General features: G+C 36.5%; 1 protein-coding gene and 2 pseudogenes across 3 annotated transcripts in view; all 3 read left to right on the top strand.

Annotated features, from left to right (window-relative positions):
- Positions 1 to 20,349, top strand: part of TRIM69 (tripartite motif containing 69) — a 48,860-nt gene extending 28,511 nt beyond the window's left edge. The window contains exons 2-7 of one of the 3 annotated variants that reach the window (XM_010994987.3): positions 6,719 to 7,195; positions 7,994 to 8,089; positions 10,646 to 10,879; positions 11,657 to 11,679; positions 11,762 to 11,886; positions 19,753 to 20,349. In XM_010994987.3, the coding sequence (XP_010993289.2) occupies positions 6,821 to 7,195; positions 7,994 to 8,089; positions 10,646 to 10,879; positions 11,657 to 11,679; positions 11,762 to 11,886; positions 19,753 to 20,294 (1,395 nt within the window). In that variant the 5' untranslated portion in view covers positions 6,719 to 6,820 and the 3' untranslated portion in view covers positions 20,295 to 20,349. Of the gene's footprint in view, positions 1 to 6,718; positions 7,196 to 7,993; positions 8,090 to 10,645; positions 10,880 to 11,656; positions 11,680 to 11,761; positions 11,887 to 19,752 lie in introns of those variants that run through there. The other 2 variants (XM_064485641.1, XM_064485642.1) reach the window with 2 other exon arrangements.
- Positions 509 to 4,737, top strand: LOC135321278 (tigger transposable element-derived protein 1-like; annotated as a pseudogene).
- LOC135321362 (tigger transposable element-derived protein 1-like) lies at positions 3,935 to 5,543 on the top strand (annotated as a pseudogene).
- Positions 20,350 to 24,513: the final 4,164 nt, after the last annotated feature.

Here is a 24,513-nt window from a genome sequence, read left to right as displayed (position 1 = left end):
CTGGCAAAAATTAGAAAATTTGACAATAAGTGTTGATGAAGATGTAGAGCAACCAAAACTCTTACTCTCTGCTAATAGAGTGTAAATTACTACATTCATTTTGGAAAACATTTTGGTATTATCTAGTAAAGAGTTGCGTATTCCATGACCTAGCAATGGTATTTCTAGGTACAGATCCTAGAGAAATTCTTACACATGTTCACAAAGAGATATATACAAGAATGTTATTAATATCATGTTTGTTTTTCACAAATTGAAGGTCTGTGGCAACCCTGCATTGTGCAAGTCTACTGGTGTCATTTTTCCAGCAGCATGTGCTACTTTATGTCTCTGTATCACATTTTTATAATTCTTGTAATACTGTGAACTTTTAAATTATTATATTCATGAGATATTACATTATATATTATATTATTAAATGTATAACTATATATTATTATTATATATACTATCACAGATATTATATTAGCTGTGATCAGTGATCTTTGATGTTACTATTGTAATTGTTTTGAGGTGCCACAGACCACACTCACATAAGATGGGGAATTTAATTGATAAATATTGTGTGTGTTCTGACTGCCCCATAGATGGGTCATTCCTTTGTCTCTCCCCCTTTCCTCGGGCCTCCCTATTCCCTGAGACACAACAATATTGAAATTTGGCCAACTAATAACCCTACAATGACCTCTAAGTGTTCAAGTGAAAGGAAGAGTCCCCTGTCTCTCACTTTAAATAAAAAACTAGAAATGATTAAGCTTGGTGAGGAAAGCATGTCAAAAGTTGAGACAGGCTGAAAGCTAAGGCCTCTTGTGCCTGTTAGCCAAGCTGTGAATGCAAAGAAAAGTTCTTGAAGGAAATTAAAAGTAAGTTAAGTATGCTACTCCAGTAAGCATACAACTGGTAAGAAAGTGAAACAGTCTTATTGCTGATAATGGAGAATGTTTCAGCGCTCTGGATAAAAGATCAAACCAGCTACAACATTCCCTTAAGCCAAAACCTAATCCAGATCAAGGACCTAACTCTCTTCAGTTCTATGAAGGCTGAGAGAGGTGAGAAAGTTGCAGAAGAAAAGTATGAACCTAGCCGAGGTTGACTGATGAGGCTTAAGGAACCATCTTCATAATATAAAGGTGCAAAGTGAAACAACTGCTGATGTAGAAGCTGCAGCAAGTTATCCAGAAGATCTAGCTCAGATCATTAATGAAGGTGGCTATGCTAAGCAACAGATTTTCAGTGTAGATGAAACAGCCTTATATTAGAAGAAGATGGCATTTAGGACTTTCATAGCTAGAGAAAAAAAGTTAATGATTGGTTTCCAAGCTTCAAAGGCCAAGCTGACTCTCTTGTTAAGGGCTAATGCAGCTGGTGACTTAAAGTTGAAGCCAATCTTCATTTACCATTCTGAAAATCCTAGGATCCTTAAGAATTATGTTAAATCTACTCTGCCTGTGTTCCATAAACAGAGCCTGGATGACGGTACATCTGTTGACAATATAGTTTACTGAATATTTTAAGCCCACTCTTGAGACCTACTGCTCAGAAAAAGATTCCTTTCAAAATATCATTGACAATGCACCTGGTCACCCAAGGACTCTGACGGAGATATACAATGAGATTCACATTGTTTTCATGCCTGCTAACACAACATCCCTTTTGCAGCTCATGGATCAAAGAGTAATTTCAATTTTCAAGTCTTACCAGTTAAGAAATACATTTCATAAGGCTATAGCTGCCATAGGTAGTGAGTCTTCTGATGGATCTGGGCAAAGTAAATTGAAAACTCTCTGGAAAAGGCAAAAAAATGGACAACCTAGAAGAAATGGACAAATTTCTAGAAACATGCAGTCCACTAAAACTCAATCAAGAAGAAATAGATAATCTGAACAGATTGATCACTAGAAGTGAAACAGAATCAGTAATTAAAAAAACCTCCCTGCAAACAACAGTCCAGGACCAAATAGCTTCACAGGGGAATTCTATCAAACATACAAAGAAGAACTTATACTGATCCCTCTCAAACTCTTCCAAAAGACTAAATAGGAGCAAACACTCCCAAACTCATTCTATGAAGCCACCATCACCCTGGTACCAAAACCTAACAAAGACACTACCAAAAAAGAAAATTACAGGCCAATATCACTTATGAACATAGATGCAAAAACTCTCAACAAAATATTAGCAAACAGAATCTAACAACACATAAAAAAAGAACCATAAGCTATGATCAAGTTGGATTTATCCCAGGGACAGAAGGATGGTTCAACATAGGCAAGTCAATCAATGTGATACACTACATCAACAAAAGAAAGGACATGAATCACATGATTATCTCAATAAATATAGAAAAAACATTTGATAAAATTCAACATCCATTTATGATGAAAAACTCTTACCAAAGTGGGTATAAAGGGAACATATCTCAACATAATAAAAGCTATTTATGACAAACCCACAGCCAACATAATACTCAACAGTGAAAAGTTGAAAGCCTTCCTGCTAAAATCTGGGACAAGATGAGGATGCCCACTCTCATCACTTCTATTCAGTATAGTATTGGAAGTCCTAGTCATAGCAATCAAACAAGGAAAAGAAATAAAATGGATCCAGATAGAAAGAGAAGAGGTAAAATTGTCACTATATGCAGATGACATGTTACTATATATAGAAAACCTTAAAGACTCTACACAAAAACTACTAGAGCTGATAAACAAATTCAGCAAGGTAGAAGGACACAAGATTAACTTACAGAAATCTGTTTCATTTCTTTACACAAACAATGAAAGATCAGAAAAGTAAAGTAAAAAAAAATCTCTTTTAAAATTGCACCCCCCAAAAAAAATTACTTAGGAATAAATCTGACCAAGGAGGTAAAAAGACTTATATGTGGAGAACTATAAAACATTGATTAAGGAAATTAAAGATGACTTACAGAAATGAAAAATATCCCATGCTTTGGATCAGAAGAATTAACATTGTTAAAATGGCCATACTACGCAAAGCAATCGACAGATTTAATGCAATCCCTATCAAATTATCCGTAACATTTTTTACAGAACTAGAACAAATAATCCTAAAATTTTTATGGGATCACAAAAGACCCAGAATTGCCAAAGAAATTGCCAATGCTGAAGAAAAAGAATGAAGCTGGAGGAATAACACTCCTAGATTTCAGACAATACTACAGAGCTACAGTAATTAAAACAGCATGGGATTGGCACAAATACAGACATATGAACCAATGGATCAAAATAGAGAGTCCAGAAATAAATCCATACACCTATGGTCAACTAATCTTTGACAAAGGAGGCAAGAATATATAATGGAGAAAAGACAATCTCTTCAACAAATAGTGTTGGAAAAGCTGCACGGCCCCATGTAAATCAATAAAATTAGAACACTCCTTCACACCACACACAAAAATAAACTCAAAATGGCTTAAAGACTTAAACATAAGACAAGACACCATAAACCTCCTAGAAGAGAACATAGGCAAAACATTTTTTGACATAAAGCTTAGCAATGTTCTCCTAAGGCAGTCTATAGAGGCAATAGAAACAAAAGCAAAAATAAAGAAATGGGACCTAATTAAATGTATAAACATAAACCATAAACAAAATGAAAAGACAATCTATGGAATGAGAGAAAATATTTACAAATGATAAGACTGACAAGGGCTTAATTTCCAGAATATACAAACAGCTCATGCAACTCAAAAAAAAAAAAACAAAACAAAACCCAAAACAAAAAACCCAATCCAAAAATGGGCAGAAGACCTAAACAAACATTTCTCCACTAAAGACATACAAATGGCCAACAGGCACATGAAAAAATGGACAATATTGCTAATTATCAGAGAAATGCAAATCAAAAGTACAATGAGGTATCACCTCACATCAGTCAGAATGGCCATCATTAAAAAGTCCACAAACGAAAAATGGAGAGGCTGTGGAGAAAAGGGAACCCTCCTATGCTGTTGGTGGGAATGTAGTTTGATGCAGGCATTATGGTAAAAAGTATGAAGCATCCTTAAAAAACTGAAAAGAGGGTTTTTTTAAAATTGAAGTATAGTTGGTTTACAATGTTGTGTTAATCAGCATAGTGATTCAGTTATACATATATATATATTCCTTTTCATATTCTTTTTCATTATAGGCTATTATAAGATATTGAATATAGTTCCCTGTGCTGAATATCCCACCATAGACTTACCCCATGATCCAGCAATTCCACTCCTGGGCATATATCCAAAGGAAACTCTAATTCAAAATGATACATGCATGTTCACAGCAGCACTATTCACAATAGCCAAGACATGGAAGCAACCTAAATGTCCACTGACAGATGACTGGATAAAGAAGTTGTGGTATATATATACAATGGAATACTACTAAGCTGTAAAAATAAATGCCATTTGCAGCAACATGGATGGGCCTGAAGATTGTCATACTAAGTGAAGTAAGCCAGAAAGAGAAAAACATCATATAATAGCTTACATGTGGAATTTTTAAAAAGGGCACAAATAAACTTATTTACAAAACAGAAACAGACTAAGACACAGAAATTTTCAGAAATTCATAGACATTAGACATATTTTTGCTATAGCTACCAGAAAGGAGAGGAGAGGGTGGAGGGACAAACTGGGAGTTCAAGATTTGCAGATACTAACTGCTATATATAAAACAGAAAAATAACAAGGTCGTACTGTATAGCACAGGGAACTATATTCAATATCTTGTAACAGCCTATAGTGAAAAAGAATATGAGAAGGAATATATATATATTCAGTATAGTATTGGAAGTCCTAGTCATAGCAATATATATAAATGAACCACTATGCTATATACCAGAAATTAACACGACATTGTAAATTGTTTATACTTCAATTTAAAAAAAAACCCTCCAGAAAAAATTCACCATTCTAGATGCCATTAAGAACATTCATGATTCATGGGACGAGGCCAAAATATCAACATACACAGGAGTTTGGAAGAAGTTGATTCCAATCCGCATAGATGACTTTGAGGGATTCAAAACTTCAGTGGAGGGAATACATGCAGATGTGGTGGAAACAGCAGGAGAACTAGAATTAGAAGTGGAGCTTGAAGATGTGACTGAACAGCTGCAGTCTCATGAAATTTAACAGATGAGAAGTTGGTTCTTATGGATGAGGGAAAAAAGTGGTTTCTTCTCCTGGTGAAGATGCCGTAGAGATTGTTGAAATAACAACAAAAGATTTAGAATATTACATAAACTTAGTTGATAAAGCAGTGGCAGGGTTTGAGAGGACTGACTACAATTTTGAAAGAAATTCTACTGCGGGCAAAATGCTATCAAACAGTATTGCATGCTAAAGAGAAATTTTTCATGAAAGAAAGAGTCAATCAATACAGCAAACTTCATTGTTGTCTTATTCTAAGAAATTTCCATAGCCACCCAAGCCTTCAGCAACCACCATTCTGATCAGCCAGCAGGCATCAACATCGTGACAAGACACTCTACCAGCAAAATGATTACCACTTGCTGAAGGCTCACATGATGGTTAGCATACCTTAGCGATACAATATTTTTCAATTAAGGTATGCATATTATTTTTTAAGACATAAAAGCTACTGTACATGTAATAGATTACAGTATAGTGTAAACATAACTTTTATATGCACTGGGAAACCAAACAATTCACATGACTTGTTTACTTCGATATTCATTTTATTGCGGCAGTCTGGACTCCAGTCTGGAAACCAACCACAGTATCTCCAAGGTTATGTCTGTATTCACCAAAAACATTAGCAGGAATGTTCTTAGCAACACTATTTATAACAGCTCTAAACTAGTAACTACTCAAAAGTCTATCAATAGTAGAATGGAGAAAATAAATTATGGTATTCCTACACAATAGATGCTGTACAGCAATGAGGATGAATGGACCACAATTACGTAGAACAATATGGATAAATCTCAAAAATATAATGTTGACAAAAGAAGCCAGAAACAAAAGGAGTATATATTACATGGCTGCATTTATATAAAATTCAAAAACAGGCAAAACTAATGTGTAGTGTTGGAAGTCAGGATGGGGTCAATCTTGATGAGGGATAGTGACTTGAAGCAGGCATATGGGGGTGCTTCGAGGATGCGAGAAGTTTTTGTTTCTTGACCAGGGCAATGATTACACAGATGTGTTCATTTTATGAAAAGTTGTTGATCTGTACACTCATGATCCTGCATTTTTCTGAATAAATGTTACTTCTGTAATGTGTTTTTTAAAAAAGAAGGGGTGAAGGGCATGGAAGATATTACAGTTGATGATATTATGCCACTGACTGAGGAATCTGACTAATTTTCCAATTCTTTGCACATGACTTCCAGAAAACGAAAGAAAAAGGTAATAACTAATAGAACAGAAGTTGAAAGTACACCTTTCAACTGATATATGGAGAAAGTGAATGGAAGAAGTGGCATACAACAAAATACACTTCTTTGGTTGAGCACACTTTCTTATTCTGCTTTTATTTTCTGTTAAAGTTTAATAGTGTTGAGAGTAGTAATAAACCATGATGTTAGATAACACTGAACTTATTGATTACTTTCAAAGAAGAGATTATGGGGCTTTTACTTTGGTTGCACCAATTCTCAGCTCCTTTAGGAATAGATCACACTATCCTGGAATGCTGAAATGAGCAACAAGAAAGAGACTCATTTTAGCTGTTCTTTTCCAAAGGTATCTTCCAACCCTTCCTCCAACATTGACTCAGACAACTACGGTGAAGTGAATGATTTCATCACCCAGATACCCTCTAAAGTGCAGATACAAGATATTACCATGGAGCTACACTGCCCACTGTGTAATGACTGGTTCCGTGATCCACTGATGCTAAGCTGTGGCCACAACTTCTGCCAGGCTTGTATCCAAAACTTTTGGAAGCAGCAAGCAGAAGAAACATTCTGTCCTGAGTGTAAGATGCTGTGTCAATATAGCAGCTGTACATTTAACCTTGTTCTTGAGAAGCTAGTAGAGAAGATTAAGAAGCTACCCTTACTCAAGGGCCATCCACAGTGCCCAGAGCATGGAGAGAACCTGAAACTGTTCAGTAAGCCAGATGGGAAACTGATATGCTTTCAATGCAAAGATGCTCGGTTGTCTGTGGGACAGTCTAATGAGTTCCTGCAGATCTCTGATGCTGTCCGTTTCTTCACGGTGGGTGAGCTCTGGGCCTTAAGCAATTCCTTAGGAAAGCTGGGAGAAATATTTTGCAGGGTTTCTTCTCTCCTTAGAAAGCTCAGAGTGCTCAGAAAATACAACATATCTTCCAAAGTTCTTTCTCTAGAGTTGCTGATTACAGGAAAGCAATAAAGGAGCTCTGGCCTACTCCCTCAATCAATCAAATATTTACCTAAACCCTGCCATGACAGCCTAGATACTATACAGAATATGGACACGTAAGATATTGCTTTTGTTATAAAAGTCTTAAAATTTACTCAGATTTAAAATGAATCAAACAACAGAAACGATATAAGATAATCTACTATTGAGAGCTAAATTTTTGTCACATTTGTAATTCACAAATACATAGAATTTCAGAGATTAGAGAAAACTGAAATAGTTAGGGGATACATGGTGAAATAAAGCTTAAACTGGGAAATCATTTGAATTTGGATAGGGAGAAGGAAGAAACGAGTGTTTTAAGTGAGAACAATGTAAGTAAAAGTATAGATAGTGGGAACAGCATAACTATAGTAGAAAATGTATAGAGTTCTGTTACCTTCCTCAAACCCCTGTAGTTAGCTGATAAGAGGATAAAACTAAGTTTTCCTGCTGCTTGTAAGCTTCTTCACAATTCTTGGAAAAGGCAGGAACTACAATAAAGGGGAAAGGAGACTTCCACAGCAAGAGCTCGCTTTTTTTTCTCTGCCATCCTGGGGCTTTAGGGGAGATGTCCCTCATGGCCCTTCATCTCCCAAGTCAGTGTGGGTTAATTCTATGTGGTATTCCCAGGAGGAGCTTACCATCCATCAGGGTCAACTGGAGGCAACCCTGAAGGAGCTTCAGTCCCTGAGGAACATGCAGAAAGATGCTATTGCTGCTTACAAGGTGAGGAGCAGGGTACAAGGGTTATGAGATAGAACTGGAATATACATTCCTTATAACTTCAGCTATGTTCTATAGGTACTTTCCCACATACTAAATGGCATCTGGGCTATAGATGTAGAAAACAGACACTGCAGGGTGAAAAAATATGGCAGTGGAGTAGGTTCCAAATAGTTGATCAACAAAGAGAGCAGACTGACTTTTCCACTAAATATGCTGATCCTTTTGATGATTTAGTCCCTAGATGATTGTTGTAGGGTTTGTGATCTGTCTGATCTTTCCCAATATCTACGGCAAAATAGGAATTTATTTTTAAAAATCCACTAAAGATGGCTCTGTCCAAAGGAATATCTTTCTTTTCTTTGGGCTTAAAACCAGGTATCTCTGAACCAAGTTCTCTCAGATTGCTGGCTTTTCTCGTCTGATTTGATATTTCCTAACTTCTCCAAAACTAAATAAAACTACTGCTTACACTTTCAACTTCACAGGAGCTCTAGAACAACATTAATGGTTAGAGACTTGGCAAATCAGTTCCTGGGTTGGGAGATAAGTTGGGAGTTCTGTTTCTTCATTAATTATTCTGTGGAGGAGAGTCTTTGGTATTTGGCATAAAGAAGAAATATGTACAGTGAGAGAAAGAAGGATAGATGGAAATAATGATGTCTCGAGAGAATCTTATTCCTATAAGAGTTCCTAGTTCAGCTATTACAGTCAACATTCATTCATTCAACAAATACTGAGTGGGTCAGGCATTATACTAGACACTATACTCCCACTATGACAGGAGATAGATCTTAATGAAATGATCCCACCAAGAACAATAAAAATGACAACTGTGATAACTACTATAAATGAAAATACAAGGTGTATGAGAGCATATAAATGGAGAACCTAATCTAGAAGAATTACAAACTGAGAATTGAAAGGATAAATATTATCCCTAGCCAGGTGAACTGAGTGAGGGGAGTATGAAAGAAATGGCCTGGAGATGTTCTATGCAGAGGAAAGGGCATATGGAAATGTCCTGAGATGGGAAGTTAGTTGCTATATTAAACAGAGAGAAGGCCAGTTAAGCTGGATCACGGTAGGCAAGATGAGACTGGAAGAGGCAGATATGGGGCCAATCATGTAGGCCCTTGTAGATAATGTTAGGAATTTTGAACTTCATCCTGTGAATAATGAAAAGCCATTAAAGGATTTAAACAGAACATAGCTTCATCTCATTTTGAAAATATTAGTCTGGTGGCTGTGTGGAGAAGGGACTGGAGAGAGACAATGACAAGGATCATGGTTAGAAGAGGGCTACTGCTGTGATCCCAGAAAATGATGATAGCTTGGACTAGAGAGGCAGTGGAGATAGAAATAAACAGCTTAAGTATATGCTTTGGAGATAAAAATTACCTGCATGTGGTGATTGGTTAGATGTGAGAGGTGAGTGAAGATATTAAACAGTCAGTGGTATATAGGAATCTGGAGCTCAGAAGTTGGTCAAGGCTGAAAAATAATTAGCAAACAGTATGTATTTAAAGTTGTGAGAGGAAAGGCTATTACCTAGAAAGAGAGTGTAGAATGAGAAGGGTAAAGAACTCAGGACAGAATATCAGGTAATGCGATATTTAGAGCTTGGTTACAGGAAACAGAGCCAACAAATAAGACTGAGAAATAGTGGTGAAATAGGTAAAAGGAAAACTAGAAATATGTGATCTAGAGGACAGAGAGAGTTAAGACAATTTTAAGAGTGCAATTGTAATGACTGACTATAGAATACAAGATGGATAAGAGGAGACATGAAGACAGAAGAAGCTGATGAACAGAAATGGAGGGGTCAATGAATATGAGGATTCAATGAGACCCAACAATTGTTGCAACAGGGGCACCTGAGTAAATGAGTATAAAAAGTTTTGGACATGGTGCAATTGCTGGGAATGATAAATCCTCAGTGTGACTGTGAGAATGAGTAAATAAAGGTAAAAATCACTAGAAATGAGGATGAGGAACTGAGAAGCCAAGTTGTCAGGTGGCTTGCCATGAGGATATTAAGGCCACCTAAAAAAAGAGCTGCCAGTGTAGCAGTTATCAATTTTAGTGCTTCAGACATTGCTCATCTCTTGCTTCTATATTATCCTGGCAGCAGGAATGGCATCTCCCCCAGTTCTGATTTCTAGATAAGGACAGTTCTTCCAACCTCTTTATGGACCCAGTCTAACAGCATCACCTGATAGATACTGGTTTGTACTTCTGGATAGGAGGGTATTATCATTCACTTAAAAATATTTGGTTAACCCCACAGTCTTATTTAATATGACACTGCTTGCCACCTCAGTATTGCAATAGGAATCTAGAGACTTTTGATTATTTTGTGCTAAACCATTAACCCGGGGGAAAGGAGTAAGTCTCCCAAAGTGCTCCTTTTAATATAGTTGAATGTTGATACTCAGCCATTTGTATACATTTTCCTCTTATGGTATTTCCCAAGTTGTGTGAGTGTTGGTGGCGTGGGCCCCATCCCCAAGTGCTAGTTTCGGTAATTACCATGGTGATGATAATGGAGGTTTCTAGGAAAACAAGCTACATCTGCAGCAACACATCTCCTTGGAGTTTCTAAAGCTGCATCAGTTCCTGCACAGCAAAGAAAAGGACATTTTAAATGAGCTCCGAGAAGAAGGGAAAGCACTGAATGAGGAGATGGAGCTGAATCTGAGCCACATTCAGGAACAGTGTCTCCTAGCTAAGGAGATGTTGGTGAGCATCCAGGCACGGATGGAACAGCAGAACTCCTTCGACTTTCTCAAAGTGAGACTCCATACCAACATGATTATGGGTACAAAAGAGGGGGAAAGAGGGTTGGAAAAGGTGTAGAAGCAGGTTTTCCCCTCTAGGAGGGGAAAAAAAACCTACTGTAGTGCTTTTAAGATTCTCTGGGAGGAAAGCAGGAGGCAACTTTTGCCTTACACTCAGTTGAAAGCTTTACTTTCACACTCCTAGGAAAGAAGATAAAATGCCATTAAAATTAGTATGTTTTAATATTTCTCCATAAAGAAACCTGAAGCTTTATTTCTCAAAAATAAGAATGTTGCTGCCTAAGTTGTATCTTTCCTGGCTTTCAGCAATCACAAATTGACCTGTTTGAAAAGCTGTTTGCCAATCTTTGCCATCTGACGCTTTACCTCTAAAGTAGTATTGGTTACCTCCTCAGCACTCAGAAGCTTAATTTGCCAGAGTAAGGAAACATGGCCTTGAGGCTGGAAAACCTATTGTGTTTTTCTCCTGCTACTATGTGGCAGTAGAGGTAAAAAATAACTTAACCTTAATTTCTTTCTTGTTCCCTGTAAAAGAGAACTCTAGAAAATCAGCAAAATAAGCCAGTTTATCCTGGGATAGATGAAGGATACAGATAAGAAAAGGCATATGGAGGATGAGAGAGAGGAGTTGGTGGTGATGGGATGGGGACTATCTTCACACGATCGCAGTATTGACAATCAAATTCTGGTGATGGCCAGTATCACCAGAGAAATTTCTGGAGCTGATGAACAGGCATCTAACCTTTCTATTTCTCCTTTCCTCTTCTAGGACATAACATCTCTCTTGGATAGGTAAGTGTTTCCCTGTGGTATTAATACCCTTCCTTTAGTCCTTGGAGAATGTCTAAGAATAAACGGTTTATGTCTCCTGCAGCTTGGAGCAAGGAATGAAGGTGCTGACATCTAGAGAGCTTATCTCCAGAAAGCTGAACCTAGGCCTGTACAAAGGTCCCATCCAGTACATGATATGGAGGCAAATGCAGCCTACTCTCTCTCCAGGTACTAGTGGGTAATAGCTATTGGCTCCTGGGGCTCCTAATTTATGTTTCATCTGTGGGACCTCTTCTGTGGACCTAATTAGTACTGTAGACAGGAGGAGGAGTGAAGTTTAGCCAAAATAAGGCTAGTTGGTATGACTAAATTTCTTCTTGTACTGTGACCTATGAATTTACAACATTGTACTGGTAAACAGAATCTGATGTCAGAATTACTTCTTGGCCTATGATTTTGTTTGATTATTCTATCAAATGTGGCAACCAATACTTTAACCTGTTTTTTCTGAAACAGATAAGGCCCTGGAGCTTTCTCGCCCTGGAGGAAGAGGTTACTATACATACTTTTTGCATATAATAGGGTCTTTATAGTTCCTCTTGTGCTTGGTGTTCATAACAGAGTATAACATCTTAGGAGATTGTTTAGAGATCTTAAGTGCTTCAAAAGGAAAACCAATAATTTCACTAGATGTGCCTAATAAGAACACTAAGCTTTTGTCATCCTGCAGATACCAAAAGACTGAGCAGGACAAAAAAACACAAATGGCATTTCAAGAACATAAAATAAAATTCTAAATAAAAATCATTACAGAAATAAAGCTCTAGTTAAAGCTTTTTATAGACTTCCTATAGACTCAGTATTATTGTTTGTAGTTACTGATTTAATGAAAATCACAAGTCTATCCTTTTAATTCTTCCAGATAATTGACATTGAAAAAAATCAGTTTACTGAGGTATAATTAACATAATAAAATTCACCAACTTTAACGTACAATTTGATGAATCTGACAAACATATACACTTATTTAAACATCTTTAAAATCAAGATATAGAAAATTTCTGTCATCCCAAAATGTTCCTGTACACCCCTTTGCAGTCAGTCATTTCCTTCCCTTCTCAGCCCCTGACATACACTGATCTACTTCTCTGGTTTGTATAATGAATATTTTACATTTAGTGTGATACATTTTTTATAGTTAATGAACCAATACTAATACACTATTATTAACTAAAGTACATAGTTTCTTTAGATTTCCTTAGTTTTTACCTAATGTTATTTTTCTGTTCCAGGATCCCATCTAAGGTACCACATTACATTTAGTTGTCATGTTTCTTTAAGCTCTTCCTGGCTGTGACAATTTCTCAGACTTTCCTTGTTTTTTGATGACTTTGACACATTTGAAGAGTACAGGTCTCCTATATTTGGTAGGATGCTATATTACTGCAATTTGTCTGATATTTTCCTCATGATAAGACGAAGGTTCTGAGTTATTGGAAGACTACAGGGTTAAAGTGCCATTTTCATCACATTATATCAAGCATACATACTGTCAACATGATTTATGACCGTTGATATTCACTTTAATTACCTAACTGAAGTAGTGTTTGTCAGGTTTCTTCACAGTAAAGCTGCTCTCTCCCACCCTCCCTTTTCCATACTGTATACTTTGGAAGCAAGTTACTACCTGTGGGGGGAGAGGGGAAGGCACAGCTCAGTGGTAGGGTGCCTGCTTAGCATGCACGAGGTCTTAGGTTCAATCCCTAGTACCTTTATTAAAACAAATACATAAACCTAATTACCTCCCCTCAAAAAATTGTTTTTAGAAAGTTACTATGTGCAGTCCACACTTAAGGAGTGGGTAATTATGCTCGCTTCTCCTTAAGGGTGGAGTACATCTCAAAAATTATTTGGAATTCTGCATGGGAGATCTGAGTCTTCTGGATGGTGAATTTTTATTGGATGTCAAACATGATCAATTTTACATTGTTATTTGCTGAATTTTGTTGTAATCCTTTAAGCTCTATAGACTTAATTTGGCATTTAGTGAAGTTATTTGAAATAACTTTGTTCCTTTTGACAGTTTAAGTTTTGTTAAGCCTTTAAGCTTTGTTAGAGTGGTTCAAAAGCAGCCTTTAAACTAAGGCTAACTTTGCCCATTTTTGAAGGTATTACCCTTCTGAGTACTCTGTCTGATGTTCCACATACTGTAACATTTTCCCATTCTGACTGGCAGGATTGAAAACTATTCCCAGTTTTGTGTGAGCTCTAGAAATGGTTCAGTTTACTGCTTTCTCTGGTCTTAACAGGTTTCACTGCACGCATGTGGCAATACTCAGTCACAGACTTGAGAGAACCTGTTTGTAGATGTTTGGAAGTCTCTGTGTAGCTCCCTCCTCTGTTACTCTATTGTGCAAATTCTAGCTGTCTCAGGATCACAATAGTTTTCTTCCTGTACACTCTGCCCTGTAAAATCAAACTTCACTTCTAGCAATCTGACTTTTTCTTTATTTTTGCTGTAACTTTACATCTAAAAAAATCAAATGGAATTTATTTAATATATGGCTATTGTATTTATAATGTAACTGTGGTCAAACCTTGGTAAAATATAATTCATACTTCTTATTTCTAGGCCTCTACTTATTGTGTAGGTTAATATTTTCTCATTTCCTGCCTTACAAATGAGGCTGTTGCCTTAGTGCAGGGGCTGGTACTTTTTCTGTAAAGGGTCAGATAGTAAATACTTTAAGCTTTGTGAGCTGTTTGGTTTTTGCTGAATCTATTTAACTTTGCCATTCCAGTGAAAGAGCAACTCTAAATAATATGTAAACGAATGGCCATTCATGTATTCCAATCAAACTTTATACAAAACAGGCCTGCTGATTGTAGTCTTACCAATTCCAGTGTATGGAATCATTTAAACTAAAATAATTTTAACATATTTCCTTTAGTTTTGTGTGTATCAGTAAAATATCATGAAAGTTCACTCATTCATTCAACATACTCTTATAAAGTGCCTACTACATACTAAGCATTAAGTAGGACTCCAAGGATATAGAAATAAAAGACATAGTTTCTGCTCTACAGGAGAGGCTAGAAGACCAAGTTAGAGTCTGTAGCAACCCTCTAGGTGAAAAGAATGAGAAAGAAAAATGAAGAATAGATTCCAGAGACAGAATTCCAGGAGCTGAAATGTACAGGACAGTAACTGAGAGTAAGGGATGGAGAAAGGTGATGTCAAGGATGGAAATATAGGAGATGCAGATTTTGGAGGGGGTTGATGAATTAGTTCAGTTTTGGTCATGTTGTGCTGACCTACAGGACAACTAAGTGACTATATTCAAATGGGTGATTATTCTAACTGGAGCTTAGGGGAGAGGTCAGGACTGGAATAATCAGTATAAAGTGGGGGTAGCTGAAGCTATTGATGTAAATGGGATTTCCTAAGGAAAGTGAGAACATACAGTCAAGTAGAGAGCATGTTATAAAGAATGCCAACAGATAAAGGGCAATGAAACCCCAAAAGGGCTTGAGGAATTCTGGCAAGAGAAATAAGAGGAAAACCAGGAAATGAAGTTGACATGGTATCTAAGGAAAGAGAGTGTCAAGGAGAAAGGAGTAGTCGTTCATGTCAAATGCGAAGATCAATTTAGAAAATGACTGGAAAAAAGATGTTTTTAACAAAAATTGGTGACTTTCACAAGGGCAATTTCAAGAGTGGAATGAGTAGAAATTATTCTGTATAAGGGTTCTGTAGTAATTTGGAATGAGGCAGTGGTGAAGTGAGTAGATCATCCATTTGAGAACTTTCACTAAGAAGGGAAGATGTATGTGTGGAAGCAGAGACAAAAGAGGACTTTTAAAAACATATGGAAGGGAAGCAGCCTGTAGAAAGGCAGAAATCAACAGTGTAAGAAAGGGAAAAAATGGTGGAAGTAGTAAAGAGTGAGATCTACAACAAAGAAAGGTATTGACTTTCCTCAGTTTCCTCTGAAAATGGAGAGGAGATAAAGATGGTAGAGGCAATTTTATCAAATGGGGTTTGCAGTATGAATGGGAAGAATGGAGGGATTCCTATAAGATGTACTGTAGTTTCTCTGTGAAATAGCAGATGAAGTCTTCTGCCTGGGAGTGAGGAGGTAAGTGGTGGAATAGAGATTTGAGGAGCTGAAGGTTTGAAATTGCTGTTGTAAGGAACTGGAGAGGATTTGATTTGGAAAATAGAGGAGTTCTGGGCAGTGCTGATGGTCAAGCATAGAGTGGAAATAATGAATTTATAGTGGTTTCTGTATGCACAATTTTGTGATTTTTTCCCCCCAAGCAGTGGCCAGGAATTGGGATGTTAATTTGAATAGCTGAATAGACCAAGGTTGGAGAGTTGCATGGCAGACGCTACAAGGATAGAAACATAAGAGGATAAAAGGTTAAGGTTATTGGCAACAAAACTGTCAATGTTAAACTGTTTAGGGAAGGATTTTAAGCCAAGAAGCAGATAGATTAGGATAATAAAGAGAAATCAGGTACTAGAGATGTTAACAAAGTCAAGTAATGGTTATAGGGGGAGATGAAAGTGAGAAAGCTCAAAAAATAAAGAGTATGGCATATCTGAGTTGAAGATATTAGAGAATGAATAGCTCTTGATGGCTATGAGATCCAGAATATGGTCATTGAAATGGACAGCTGAAATGTCAAAGTCACTAGTAGTAAAGTCAAGGACCTGCAAGAATGGAAGAGTAGCTATATCCAAAAGAAAGTAAGTAAGATGACTGGAGATAATGGGCTACATTAGAGGTACAGGAGTAAGGTTAACCCAAAGTGCAGGGGTGTAATCGGGAAGTTGTACATAACAGCATTGAATAGAGATAGAGGGTAATATGAAATGGAATGACAAGAGCCTCAGATGAAGAGTGATTTCTTTTACATGAGGATGAGGAATAGAGTATAGATCTGGAAGCGGCAGTGGTGGTTACTGAATCTCTGGCATCTGAATTTAGAAAATGAATAGTCCTATGAATTGTTGGAGGCTTTTTTTAAAGTTTGTTTTTTGGAAGAACCAGCTGGGTTTATGTTAAATTAAGGAAGTAATCGAAGAATTCTGTAAACTGAGGATGCAGGAGAGTTCATTAGGGAGGTAGTTCCAAAGGGCAGAGTGGAAAGGGTTGGACGGGAACAGTGCGAGGATGGGTGAAGGCAGAAGAAGTAAAGAACAGAATAATGGGATAAGAGTACAGCACAGAATAAATCATTAGAGGGGTCTACATTCTGGGCATCGGCCAAGGATAACAGGAATATGAGGCATGATGAAATTAGCTGGTGTCAAGTTTTCAAATTGAACTCTAATTCAAGTTCATTTATTTGTTTAACAAATACTTACGTGAACACCTAGGAACAGTCCAAATTTTGAAGATATATGGGGAAACAAAACAGATAAAGTTCCTGCCCTTCCAGAGATTACATTCGCATGGAAGAGACAGACAATGAACAAGAAAATAATTTCACAAAGTGATAACCATTGTGAAGAAAATGAAACATGGTATACTCAATAAATAATTATTCATAAGAGAAGATAAAGCGGATAAGAGTGCAAACAGTGATAGATGAACATGCTATTTTAGATAGAATAGCCAGAGAAAAACTCTCTGAGGAGACAACTCCCCTCCCACTACATTTTATTTGGAAATTTCTAAACATAATGAAAAGTTTAAATAATTTTACAATGAGTACTCCTATACCTACCTAAATTCTATCATTAATATTTTATTGAACCTGCCTGAACAAAGGCCTGAATAATGTAAAGGAGTGAATCATATGGGGACAAGGAAAAAAACTATAAAGTCCCTGAAATAGGAATGAACTTCGTATGTTCAAGGAACAGCCAAAAGGCAAAAGTGTTTAGATCAAAAAAAACGAGGGGGTGAGTCATGGGAGATGAGGTCAGAGAGGCGGGTAAATCATGTAGGTCTCATTTCCTCTGTAAGGAATCTGGATTTTATGGATTTTATCTAGGTGATGGGAGAAATATGAGTATTCTGAGTAGGAAAACTAGATGATCTCATTTCTGTTATGGACAGAAAAGGTTGCAGGCAGGCAAGAGTGGAAACAGAACAGTTAAAAAGCTATTGCAGTAGTTCCAAGCCAATGGTATTTTGGAAGTTATCTGTCTCTACATTCTGAGTAGGCTCAGAATATATTTTAAAGGTGGATTTGACAGAACTTACTGTTCGACTGAATATGGCATAAGAAGAAAAGAGAGGATGCAAAGCTGACTCCTAGAAATCTTCAGAGCCAGGACCAGCTCAGCTACCTGGAGGTGTCAGAAACTTGGTGATGAGAGCAGACTGGGGTTCTAAAAAGGTTAGCAGGACTTCCTTATGATACCTCTAAAAAAATTCTAGTTCTCACATTGGAAAGAGTAACAACCCAAGGTGGATGAGGATTTGTGTAAGAGATAAGATTCAGCCTATATGGGAAAATTTCAGGATTCTTCAAAGTCCTCTGTGGGAATGAAAAAATCCTTGGGATTATGGAAAAGACTCAGGCTTTTCTGAGAAGAGAGAGATGGATTGGACTGATCTTGCTTCCAAGGATAAATAAATCCATTAACAACAGAAGTATTCATATATCTTATCTGTGTCCATGATGTGAACATACATAGTTTTTGTCTTTCCTTCATCAAAATTTGTGCCAAGGTTCTATTATCTCACACCAGAATTTGTGTCACCTTCTTGCTGGTATGCTTTCAACCTCTCTTCATTTAGAAATTCTTCTTTATACTGCTGCCCATTGATTTGTCTAAATCAATACTTGTCAAATTATGAAGGAATAGTTTTTAAAATCTCAACCTGCCATGGACTGACACATTTATAAAAGACAATATAAATTAATTACTCAAAAAAGTGGAATTTAAAAATTAAAGATTAAAAAGTATAAGCCCAGTCTTTTAATCAAATCAACTGACATAAATTACTCTGTCAGATATCTATGAAAGAGCTTCCTTTCAATTTTTGTACTATCTTGTCCCAGACTTCTAATTACACAGTTTGTGAACCACACTGTGATTATCAGTGGCATTAATCATTTCAGGCCTTAAAAGTCCCATTGTCTGTTAAACCAAATATAAACTGTGGTGGTGGGGTAATGAAATTTTCATCACATTGAGATTGCAATGCTCATGGAATCACAGGGTGAATGCATACAATGTAGTTGGGAAAACAGGTCTGGAGAGTTCAGGAAAGAGCCCTGGGATCATCATGGTTGAGCTTCATCAGTCTGTAAGTGGTCACTGACAAAATGAGTTTTGGTAAGTGCACTGGGGGAAGATACCTAGAGACAGAAGGGTGCCAACACTGAAAGAACCAGTCATCAGGAAGGAAAGGAGGAAAGAGAGAGGGAAGGAGCGAAGGAGGAAGGGAGAAGGGAGAAGGGAAGGAAAGCAGGACATATGGGCCTGGGAGATGTGAGAGGCCCCAGAGAGGGGAGAGGCTAGGAACACAGCATGCTGAAGGTTGGCCAGGGGAGGGCTGTGCAGCTGCGTGACCCACCACACTTACATGCCATCAGTGACAGGAGAATATCCTGGCATCATTCCTGCTTCCAGAGCACAATGAGGCCCCTCAGCTACCACTCTTCCCCCTTACATGTTTAGGAAGTTGAAAGACATGCAAGCTACTGTTTTTAACCCATTCCTTTTTCTGTCTCTGTTTACCCAAAACATATTGATACATCTCATAGATGTTGCATCAAAACTGACATACTTATCGTCCTTATAAAGCTTTCCTAGGACACACTTACCTAATCTTTACCCTTTCAACATTTGTATTTTCTTATATTTACGAGTACAGATTTATGTTATTTGTATTTTTTATTAGAGCATAAATTGCTTTAGAGTACAGTCTGATTTTTACCACAAATATAAAAATGTCTAGAATATAATCACATGGATATCAAAACAATAAAAAGTATAAAAGTAATTCCCTGCCTAAGAGTATATGTATATGGGGAGATAAAGCACTGGTGTCTATGTAAATACTGTCTATGGGAACCAACATTCACTCCTTTTACCCTACGCCCTGCTTTCTCTTATTTTCTTACCAGGACTATCTCCTTTAACCCTGGACCCTAAAACTGCTCACCCAAATCTGGTGCTCTCCAAAAGCCGAACCAGTGTATGGCATGGTGACATTAAGCAGGTAATGCCCGATGATCCAGAGAGGTTTGACTCAAGTGTGGCTGTGCTGGGCTCAAAAGGCTTCACATCTGGAAAGTGGTACTGGGAAGTAGAAGTAGCAAAGAAGACAAAATGGACAGTTGGAGTCGTCCGAGAATCCATAATCCGGAAAGGCAGCTGTCCTCTAACTCCTGAGCAAGGATTCTGGCTTTTAAGACTGAGGAACCAAACTGATCTAAAGGCTCTAGATTTGCCTTCTTGCAGTCTGAAACTGACTAACAACCTCAACAAGGTGGGCATATACCTGGATTATGAGGGAGGGCAAGTGTCCTTCTACAATGCGAAAACTATGACCCACATTTACACTTTCAGCAACATTTTCATGGAGAAACTTTATCCCTACTTCTGTCCTTGCCTTAATGACGGTGGAGAGAATAAAGAACCATTGCGTATCTTACATCCACAGTAATCTGTCATACTATTGTATAAATTCAGAGCATTATTAAAGAGGCATTGAAATAGTTTACCAGTCTCACTGATTTCTCTTTCCAATTTATGGGGAACTCTCGAATGATGAAAAGAAGATTCACGAATTGAATTCCATTCTCAGAGTTCCAAGTGGATTTCACTGGAGCTTTTCAAGATGTCGTTCTAATTTGCTGGGGTCTACTATGACACAAGGGCCACTCTCATGAGTGTGACCATCATTCCATTGCTACTGGAGCAAAATGTAACTTGAATTTTCGATGCTCACGAATCCTTTTCAAACATGTTCAGAAATTCTATCATCCTGTCTTTATTCTCCAGCATAGTGACTCTAAATAGATTAATTTTTAGATATGTATTCATCTTCCTATTTAATTATCTTTAATATAAATTTTGTAACACATTTCTTTTCTGTAACTTGTTACTGTAATTTTAAAAAACTGTTCCAGAGATTTAAAGAACAACATAGGAAATGGTCTAGGCTTGTTTACAATTTTATCTTGAATTCTCTCAAGATACTTTTTAGTCCAGTAAATCTCTGACTCTTTCTCAGTCCCTTTTTCTTGCTTTACCTATCTATGGGGCACTTGCTTTTCTGTATTCAAATACATTTATGTATTTTATCCACTTTTGACTATGTCCTTTAAATCATTCCTGCCTGTAATTTAAATATCAGTATATTTCATCTTATCCTCTCCAATATACTCATCCTCCAACTTGTTCCTTCTAAGTCTCAAGTTCTTAGGATTATTGATCTCAGCAGTACCCCTTGATGAACCATCCCTATTTCCTTTCCTTGGAAGTCCCATATATCTGGGCTTTATTCTCTATATCTGACAGGTTTTTTGGGGGAAGGGGGTGGTATTTAGGACCTGCAGTATGGCCCTCTAAATTACAACTAGCACAGCACTTTTGGCAGGGTAAAAGCCCCCTATCCTATCTGTCATAATGAGAAGCAATGTACACACTACAGGTAATAGTCATGTAGTGTTGGCATATACAATATACATACATTTATAGCTACTGATAGGTAAATAGTCACAATATGTTATGGCTATATTTAAGAAAACCCTTAAAAAAATTAATTCACTTCAAGCAGAGTGTAATGAGGACCTGTTTTGTGCCTGGAACCTTGTTAAATGATGTGAAGGATATAAAACAAGTATAAAAAGAAAAAATTGTTCATCTCAAGAGATTTAAAATAAATTCAAATCACCTAAAATCAATTAAATAAGAATTTCTAGCAAGTGGGGCTCAGACATTTGCAGTTTCTAAAAACTCTCTAATGTGTGGCTAGGGCAGAGAACCACCGAACTAAAGGAGCATGATTTCTCTTTTTTTAATCTTAAAAAAATTAAACTTAGAGAAAAATTGCATATTTGTATGATAAACTCCCATATACTCTCTACCTAGATTACCAATTATTAAAATTTTGTCACATTTTCTTAGTCTCTCTCCCCACATCCACCCCATATGATTTTGTGTGTGTGTGTATAATTATTACTAATGTTATTTTTGCTGAACTGCTTGAGATTAAGTTGCAGGCATTATAATTCTTATTCCCAAATACATCAGCAAGCATCTTCTAAGAACCAAGGTATTCTTTTACATAATCACAGAATTAAATGATCAAATTCAGAATTTAACACCAACACAATAGTACTTACTAGCTAATAACATTTTATCTTGAATTATGTATATAACTAGTTCATATTAAATAAGTAAATACTTGTAATGGTAGGGTTTTAGGCACTGTAGTACAGAATTTTAAGTAATATGATAAAGAGTTTGGGGGATAGAAGAAGAGGACCTAGTTAAGTCATACAGAGTTCTAGATAAATGATATCTAAAGTCTGTCCTTGGGGACAGACAAGTGCTGTAGAGATCACAGAAAGAGGAGGTCAATATTCACCAGAACAGGAAGAGAAAATTCTAAGGAAAAGATGTGATTAAGTTAGACACAGTGAGAGATGAGTAGGAATGAATATAAATTTGGAAAATATACTTCTTAAAAATGATGTTTTGTGGTGATGGTTGCATAGCATATGAATGTAACAGAAATGAGTGAACTCTAAACTTATAATGGGAAAATTTTATGAGATGCAAATTGTACCACAATAAAATTGTTTTTTTAAAAAAGGAAAAGGAAAAAAACGAATGTTTTATTCAGATCACCAGGGGAATTAGGACAGGCCACAAGTGTGTACATATTTTCCACTATCTGTAGGAGTCCACCTTAATACTTTCTCTGACATACTACCTTAGCTCTCCAGCATTTATTTTAACATAGATGACACAAGTTTATTTCCTCACAGTTTTCCCAGATAATTGGTTATTCTATATCAAATGATTTGAACAATCCGTCTACTTAGAACTTAGATTATAATTAAAGGCAGGAATCCTTCTAATGAGTATGAATTATAAAACACCAGTATGGGACTTTCCTGCTAGAAATAGGCTCTGAATAGTATTCACTAAGAAGCGTGATCAGGGCTATCTCATATACTATTTTCTCTCAGACCACAGGAGATGAGGCAAATAGTGACAACAACAACAGAAATCCTTGTATGAAGTAGAAGATAAAGAGGCCCCATTTGTGTATTGGAATTCACTGAGGTGAGAACCTCAAAGGAGAAAGCCTTGTAAAATACATACAGAAGAGTGTATGTAATGCATATGTAAGGTTTAGATAATAACACACACAAAAATTCACTAATTGACCGTCTAGCTTTGGAAATAGAACAGAATCAAAACATTTGAAGGCCTCCTACTACCTCTCCCAGCCCTGAGGTAATCACTCTTCTACATTTTGTATATTCGGTTTTTTCCTTTTTGCAAATAATTCATGGATGTATCTTTCTAACAAATGTACTGTTCAGTTTTTTCCATTCTACATATATAAATATTCCTGAAAAGTATGGCTTCATCATGACTATTCTTCAAACTTTAAATGAGTGGAATCATGTATGTCTTCCTTGGCTTTTTAAAAATTCAAACTTATGTTATATTCCAGTGTACGAAAATCCAGTAATTTAAATATCCAAACTACTGTTAATAGGTAAGAAGTTGTTTCTAGTCACTATTTTTTTCAGTTGTTGCTGTTGCTGTTGCTATTAGCAACAGTGTTGCCATAAACATTATTGTACATGTGTACCTGTAAATGGGAGCAAGAGTTTCTCTAGGTTTATATCTAATAAGTGCTGGTTCATATGGTATGCACATCTTCGAGTAATGATGAATTGTTGATCAAAGCAATTGTGCCGATTTACACTGCCATCAGCAGTGGGAGTGCCAATTCAATTTTTATCAGTAAGGTGAGTACATAATGGTATCTCTTAGTTTTAGTTTGCATTTCCCTAATTACCTCTGTGGTTGAGCATCTTTTTATAAGTATCTTGGCCATTTAAATTTCCTCTTCTGCAAAATGCCTATATAGGTGTTTGCCCATTTTGCATCATATTGTGTCTCTTATTGATTCGTAGGGTTATTTATATTTTCTAGATACCAATTCTTTGTTGGTTATTTGCACTGCAAAATATCTTCTCCTACTATTTCCAAAAAATCTTTCTCAGAGGCCAGAGATATTCTCCTGTGTTCTATTCTATGTTTTAAAGTTTTGCCTTTCATATTCAAGTGCTTAATTGTTCAATCAACTAGAAAAACAAGTGTACATTTGCATGTACCTAACAACATAATTTCAGTATACATAAATAAAAAATTAACAAGAAGGAATTGAAAAACCCACAAATAAAGCAGGTTTTTACCATGCCTCTCTCAGTAATGGATAGAATAAGACAATATGATTAACAAACTTGACTCAATGAACATATGTAGAACACCATACCAGGCAAACAAGAATATCCAACAGCTGCAGGACATTCTTTACAAACACACATGGAACACTGATCACATACTTCAGTCATAAAGAAAATTTCAACAAATTTTAAAGGATTATAATCACACAATCCATATTCTTTGATATTAATACATTTAAACAAGAAATCAATAAAAACAAGACAACTAAATAATCACATGAATTTGGAAATTTAAAAAATATTTTAAATAATCCATAAATCAAAAAACTCAGTTGGAAATCTGAACATATTTTGAATTGAATGGTAACAGAAAAAGTGACATCTTTAACTGGCACACAGTTTAAAGAAAATTTACAGCCTTATATGCACATATTAGAAAAACAAAGG

This window comes from Camelus dromedarius, chromosome 5, assembly GCF_036321535.1.
Source record: "Camelus dromedarius isolate mCamDro1 chromosome 5, mCamDro1.pat, whole genome shotgun sequence".
NCBI lineage: Eukaryota > Metazoa > Chordata > Mammalia > Artiodactyla > Camelidae > Camelus > Camelus dromedarius.
This window is presented reverse-complemented; position numbering and strand designations above follow the sequence as displayed.